Source organism: Phragmites australis, chromosome 1, assembly GCF_958298935.1.
Source record: "Phragmites australis chromosome 1, lpPhrAust1.1, whole genome shotgun sequence".
NCBI lineage: Eukaryota > Viridiplantae > Streptophyta > Magnoliopsida > Poales > Poaceae > Phragmites > Phragmites australis.
In genome coordinates, this window is record NC_084921.1 from 35,307,444 (window position 1) to 35,315,423 (window position 7,980).

The window sequence follows — 7,980 nt, forward strand, 5'->3', positions numbered from 1 at the left end:
CACAGACGACCTTTTTGTAAAACCGTCTGTGTGTTATCGCTCTTCTAGACGGCTGAGAATATCACAGACATTTTTTCCTATCAACCATCTATATGTAATTTATCAGCTTTTTAAGTAACTGTCTGTGATATTGTATCTACTATTATTGTTCCTACGGTAGTGATAGATGGAAAAAAAATAATGGTGTATTAATGCTTTTTAATATTGATAACTTCTATTAATTATAGATTTCCAAATTTGTTGGAGGTTTCTAAACGATTGAGAGAGGATGAGAGAGGGATTAACTTTAATTACGGATTATTTAATTGAGTAAGATCCGTTTAAATATATCATAACTTATCTATTTTATAAAAATATAGATAGGTGAAAACTGCATTATAAAACCACAGGTTATCCGCCGAGAGATTCCTATTTAGTACTCTACAAACAGCGACAGCAACACACTTTTTTAAGGTTTTCGGCAGGACGAAGTTCCAGAAAATTCCTTAAACGGACAGGCACGTGTCAGCTCTGGATTCGTGCTGTCCTTCCCCAAGCCGCGTGGCGATCGGGCACTGACGAGTCATCGCTGTCCTTTAGGCCGAACTCAGCAAAGACAAACTCGTAGCGCACCACGTACCCTCTCCATCGCGCCACGCGTCTGTGATGGAAACCCATTATATATGCACGGCGACCTGCCATGCCAACCCTCACCTCACTTGGAAAATTTCCGAATTTTGGCTCCCCTGCGCATCACAATCCACAGCACAGGCGACAGTGCATTAGTGCTCGACAACCTTAGCATAGGCGAAACTTTGTTGTTGTGCTGGGACCAGCAGCAGCAACAAGCAGCTAGCGATGGCGTTCGTGCCGGTGTGCGTGCAGTGCGGGACGCGGAGCAACCCGTGCCGGTGCAAGGTGCTCGGGCCGACGCTGGGGTTCGTGGCGTTCGTGGTGGCCGCGGTCGTGGAGTGGCCGCTGGGCGCGGCGGTGTACCTGTTCCGACACCGCAAGGGCCGCCGCATCATGGCGCACCCGGCCACCGTCGTCTACCCGCGCGTCACCAGGGCCATCCCCATCTAATAATCGGTCAGCATCCCGCGCCCCTTGAGCAGGCGTTTGTCGATCGCGTGTTGGGTATTCGACCCCATGCGTGGTCTTGTGGACCTTTTCGGTCTTCTTTTCAATAAAAAGCGTGTGGTTTATGTTGCACATTTTGTACTCCGCTTGTAATCATCGTTTCGTGTATCACATCAATGTAACTGTCTGTAACATTGTTAACTTGTGGTTCCAAAATGCATGCAGCCACTTCTGTACTGTGCCATCTAATTTGCTCCAACTTCTCTCTCTCTTTTTTGGAAGAAATTTATTCCCAACTCCTTCCCATCGAGAGGAAATGTTGCTCAGATTTAGGCTGTTTTTTTTCCTTCTTTGACGTAAAACAGTTATTATGGACCGAAGCTCCTTGCAAGAAAGAGAGAAGCTGTTACATAAATGGGCTAACGTATGAGCCCACGCACTAGCCTCAAAGCTAGTGACAATACCCGTAAATGTCGATTCCCATCTGCCCTTCTTCTGCAACTGTTAATTGCACTTTGAGACGCGTATCAGAATTCAGAGGGGATTCCAAATATCCTCTGTGCTGCGCGGCATCGGAGCAGCAAACATCCCTTGACGTCCGCCCACAAATCGAGCTCACGTTCAATTGCTTTCCGAGTCGGTATACCGCTCGAATCGAATCGAACGCTCGGTATCGGACACGTACTCACATTACCAGGATGGAGAATTGGAGATGGAGCCTCGTCAAAATAAAGCTGGGACTGTCTAGGTTGACTCAAAATTTCAGCAAATCTGATAGACAGTAAAAGCAAAATTTGTTCGACTTCTGAAACATGCTGACTATTAGTTTAACGGGTTAAAAGACTCAGGAATCCAATAGCAATAAGATTAGAAACCACACCATCACAAATATAGCAGACATGCAATAGCAATGAGATTAGAAACCACACAATCACAAATGTAGCAGACATGCGTAGACAAGAAACTAACAAACATAGCTAACCGTCCACCGCTATGCCTTTAATATATCACAGCAACCATACAACCGGATATATCACAGCAACCATACAACAGGTCCACAATTAGAGCCCAAAATATAACAAATACATAGTCCCAATGAAAAAAAGACCCGTACATAATAACAAAAGTATGATTACAAGTAATCACATGAAAACATGAAGGAAGACCACCAATAACAAACAAAAAGGATTGGTGCCAACTGCGAAGCAATTCAAATAAAAAAGAAATAAAAGTATGATTGCAGGTACACTATGGTGGATCAAATCACAACATATCAACATGCAAATTAAAAAATAGTAATGCATAGTTATGCTTATTTTTGCAATATTTATACTCACTGAACAATAAATCATTGACAGTTTGATCTCGAATCTTCTTAATGTCATCTTTAACTCGAATATTCTTAATATCATCTTGAGATAACTCATCCACCAATTTAGCACCGACATTTCGTAGTTGCATGTAGTTGACTAAAATAACATTGCAATCAACACAACATAAACAAAATCATGAGAATAAAATGATAATAAAAGCATAGTAATGACCACAATTTAGTGAATGCATTGTTTCGTTTAGGAACATATGGATAACTAATATTGAACTTGTAAAAAGGCATCTCAGCCTAGAGAAGGACATCCCATGTATGCTGAAATGTGACACCTATATTTAAAGTTTATAAATTTTATGATATATAAACAAACCGATACAACTATAAAAGAGAGAGAGAGAAAGAGTGAGGAACAAGAATGGAGAGGAAGAGACAAAGAAAGCAACAATAGATAGAAAGAAATCTTGAGTCAGTGAAAAGGCATCTCAAAAGCAACAAGGACATCCCACGTGGAATAATGCGACACCTTTAATAACACAAACAAACATAAGATCAACATATTACATGAATAAAAATAGCTACATAAGCAGAAGCAAAGAGAAAGATACTTATAGAGATACAGAGAGAAAGATAAAGAAAGACAAAGATACTTATAGAGAGATACAAAGAGATAAAAAAATGTAGAAAGATAAGAGAGAAAGCAAAAGATAAAGAGACAAATAAAGGTAGAAATAGAGAGATAATCAGAGATAAATAGATATAGAGAGAGAAAGAGAGAAGTATAGAGATAAAGAGATACTTAGAGAGAGATCGGTATTTAGAGAGATAGAAATGTCATATAATTAGAGAGAAACATAGATATACAGAGACACTCGCACAGAGAGAGAGGGAGAGAAACAAATTTAGAGGGAGAAAAAGAGAAATATAGATGAGTGAGAGATAGAGACAAAAAGAGAAAGAGATAAAGAGAAAAGTACATAGAGGGGAGGGGGGAGCAAGCGAGAGAACATTGATAAGGATACATATAAATTGTTGAGACACATCTAAGGAACACATTTATGCATATCAGAGTTAACTATAGGTTACTGACATTACAAGTGTAACTATAGGTTCATTATTCTGAGATTTTATAATGTAAATGAGAGAGAAAGGAAAATCCATAGTTGCTGCAAAGAAAGACTGAGAAAAATTCACACAATAAATACTGATAAATTAAATAATGGCTTTCATCAGTGTCCACAAGGAGGACATATATTTTATTCTGATTTGCTTCTTAAATAGCGTCCTTACCTAATTGCTTGGGACATTATAATTTATTGTTTACTAGAAAAGAGCAACCCATAACATGATGCTTGCCGTTAGTAGTGAACTACAGAGGCATGCATGTTTCCCTAGAAAATAGAAGCTATATCTAAAGGAAGCCCAACTCTACATGACAAGATCAAAACATTTGATGGATATTGGATTGGATCAGGTAAAATTTTTGTGTCCTATTTGCACGTAAATAGTGGAACAAAGTCTAATGTTGCTAGATCACTATGGCAAATGCAATAGCTTCAGAAGCAGTTTAATTCTGATCATGTTAAAATAAAACATCTGCACATCAAATGGGAATATGTCCATTCCACATAGTTGATCTAGAACTATCAAAGCTAGAGTACAGAATAAGGTCCTATTACCACCATAACATTGACTACAATGTTAGGCCACTACCAGAAGCCTGAAGGGGTCACATGCTGCAAGCACTAAAGATATTCTGATGAATCCAGTTTGCAACCTATGTAATTTGGAGGTAGCACATGGTCATCCTTAACGGCATTCTCATCCACAATACGAAGACAGAGATAAGCACAATCTTCATGTTATGGAAGCACTACTCACCCCAGCAGGATCTGACTACTAGATTCCTCCACCGGGCTCCCCTGCTCCAACCGACCCAAACGTTAAAAACCCAAAATAATCCCGCAATCAAACCCTAACCCACAGGAACAACTAATATACAATGGGGAAATTAACTAATTGCCCATCAAATCGAAGGGATCGAGTAACAAAGGCGCAAATCGATCGAATCAAACCTTCAAATCGTTGGGTTGTAGCAGGAGGACGGAGAAGGGAATGGAGAAATGTGTCGTCTCTGTGTCACTTTGAAGAGATGAAGATGGTGACCGTTCGAGAGAGGGAGAGGGAGGCATCGAGTGGGAGAGACAGGCGCCGTTACAGATAGGCAGACAGAGAAAAAAGTATCGATTTGCTTACTTCCTCATGGGTTGTGGCCTTGCATATATAGATCTAGACCCACTAACGTAAAAAAATCCATCAGAGCTCAATCAAAATTAGCACAATATTCAAAGCTGATCAGATAGTCACAAATTAGACAGATTTTGTCAACAGATAAATAGCAGAACTCCAAAATAAAAGGATAAAAATGGAAATAACTTGCCAACAGTCGGGATCAACAAATAGACACAGGTCTCATTATTTTTTATAATAGATATATAGAAATCTCTCTTAGCTTGTTCTCTCTCACACATACATATAGAGAGAGAGAGGAAGGAGTCGTACCAGCAATCCACGTTTCAGCTTTGTTGACTTGCAAGTCAAGTTGGTTTCGTACCTTTCAAAACCGCTATACAACAGATTAAGGGTCATTTTTCTTTGATGTGTTGAAGTTATTTGCAAGGAAAAAAATTGGGCTGAGCAGTTACCAGCTTGTGAGGCCGACCGCACCCTTAAGGCCCGCACTACTGGCAGGTGCCGAAGCCCAGTGGCCCCAGTCCGAGCATTTACAACAGGTGTTTAGAGAAAATATTTATAAATTTTTTTAACTGTACTCGTATATGTTCTTAGGTGGAGAGCAAAATGCTTACTTAAGCGTCACTGCTTATATTAGTGTTTATGAAAAAAGAGTGTTACGCACGTACATAAAAATTATAATTCTCAATGCAAATAGACTATATATGTTTAAATATAATTAACTATCTTATTAACACTAATATAAGTAATGGTGCTTAAGTAAGAATTTGCCCTCCACTTAAGCATGTATGATAGTGCAGTTGAGAAAAACGATTTTTTACCATAAGCACCTCATTGTACATGCTTTTATAAAACGCAAATCCTGACAGGTGCAAAAGGAATCTAGATCATCTGATTTCACTCCATGGTGAGTTGTTGTATCTGAGATGCACAGATAGGATTTAGCACTACAGTATTTTGTGAGTCACCGTGCGAGTCCGGGCTGGGGGAGATGCGCCTTGCGGTCTTGCCGTCGGCAGACGACGCAGCAGGATCGCGGCGTTGCTGAGCTTGATCGTTCTGGGACGTGGCGAGATTCAAGTGTGGACCCGTGAAAAAGAGGCGCCCTATCCACCTGGGAGCTGTGGCATCGTGTCCAGAAGACGAGCGTTGCGCGGCCGATGGATCTTGGCTCCGGATGGTTGCGCGGCGCAGAGCTCTCGTGGTTCTGCGAGGGGAGCGGCACACTCTTCTAGCGGGCGGACGATGGGAGCATGAGCCCTCTGCGGCTCGACATGGACAACATGGTGGTGAGCAAGCTCGAGGCCGCGCCCTGGGGCCTGGTATGAGGTTGATCTGCTCTCTTTTTTTTCGAAGCGACAGCAGGCGCTCTGTTGATTTTTTCATAAATTAGAGGAAAAGAAAAAAAAAACAAGAGTCTGAAAACAATCCAGACACACATCAGACTGCGTTCACAGCTAACCTCTTAACTAGGAAAAAGACTCAACAGGAGGGCAACCGAGGCCTAGCCAACTAAAGGAGGAGTCCAGAGAAGACTGCTGGAAACCTGCAAACAAAGGAGGAGTTAAGCTTCCAGCGCTCCCACAGCTTGTTCCCTCCAAGCAGCTCTCTTAACCTCAACCCTCCTTGATAAGGAAGCAACCCTCTGAGCCAACAAAGATTGATTTTGAAAAAATCTTCTATTACGCTCCTTCCAAATGTGCCATCAAAAATAGATGATGATGCTATTGAAGTGTTTTCTGTTGTCATGACATGCTTATTGGCTTGGCGTCACCAAGCGCGGAGAGTCTGACAGCAGTCCAACTGAGAAATGTGATGCAGGTCGAACCAAAAAGTGATATGTTGCCAAGTTTCCTGGGTGAAAGAGCAGTCTTTGCACAGGTGATTTGCAGTTTCCTCATCTTGATCACATAACCGACAAGTTGTAGAATCTCCCCATCCACGGTTAGCCAAGTTGTCTCCTATTAGAATCTTGTTTTGGAGAAAGATCCATGAAAAATATTTGCATTTGGATTCAGCTTTTGCACTCCATATGTTTGCCATGTTATACCTTCTGAAACTGCCAAGGAATTGAATTTGATACGCACTTTTCGTTGTGTATTCGTCATTTTCGATCCACCTCCAAAAGATGGAGTCTTGGGAATCCTCAGAGATGAAGTCTTTCTGATATATGATTCTTAATTCCAGAAATAATTTGATTCACCAGGTTATCAGTGTCTTATGCTGATTGTTCGTGCTTCAGCAAGTAACGCGTTCTGTTGTTTTTGAAACATTTTCTTCCCCTGAAACAAACGTGTTCTCTTACTATTTTTAAGTGCTGTTCATCCATGTGTTTGTCATCTCACCCAGCTGTGCGTATGGCACTATCACGGTTGCTATTTACAAGCCACTCGATTTTATTTTCCTTAAATCTAATGCACTTGTTATCGGATCCCCATTCTGGGTTTTGCTGTACATCTCATATCAGTGTTCAGATTAGTTGTTAATACGCATATTCTCAATAGAATAGCATCACGATTATATATCGATTGTATTATAACACCATAAATAGTGTCTAACAAAAGACATATATCATAGAATTTATTACAATAGTGGCCACATACCGAATTAAAAGAGTTCATCAACACAACAACAATAGAAATAATGGGTAAGCCTAATACATATATGCAACATTGGTACGGACGTAACCTTATTTGTCTACTCTTTGTCATCATCGGTGTAGTTGTCCTCTGATTCAACATCGGTGTAGTTGTCCTCTAATTCAACATCTAAATTCAACCATAACAAAAGTAAGTACTTAAGGTACTCAATAAGTCTTACTATAAAAGGTAGATAGATATTTAAAGGGGTAAGTTAGTTCTAATGCTACAGAGCTTAATTTTAGCGAAAAACCAGTTTTTATACAAGAGCTAGTTTGTAAGGCGAAGTTAAAGCCATTTAGGGTATATACGTATAAGGCGTACACCATATATGGATAGGGTTTGTCGTGTGTATGTTTAACAACTCTGGATACTATGGAACCAAATCTACAGTATCTGATATACCCAAAAATTTAGAAAACGTATACTAGAAAGGTCTCGATTGTTTTCTCAACTTGAGAACGACTAGTATCCAAGTCGGATTAATCTACTTTGTCCTGATAGACAAGATAAATGATTTCCTATCGACTACAACTGGATAGAAGGTAGCATATCAGCCTTATATAAAGCGGGGACCCAGACCCCCCGGTGTCGGTGGGAGGGAGGAGAAGAGAAAACTAAAACTCACGCATTTACAACTCGACATAAGCACTAAGAACATAGCAGATACTCGATGGCACCATCCTTAGTTTAGCTTAGATC

The 7,980-nt window shown here is 40.5% G+C and overlaps 1 protein-coding gene across 1 annotated transcript; it reads left to right on the top strand.

The window, feature by feature from the left end:
* The first annotated feature begins 706 nt into the window (after window positions 1–706).
* On the top strand, window positions 707–1,309 carry LOC133888977 (uncharacterized). The gene has a single exon (XM_062329405.1). The coding sequence runs from the start codon at window positions 838–840 to the stop codon at window positions 1,060–1,062; it is 225 nt and encodes a 74-aa protein (XP_062185389.1). The 5' UTR covers window positions 707–837; the 3' UTR covers window positions 1,063–1,309.
* Window positions 1,310–7,980: the final 6,671 nt, after the last annotated feature.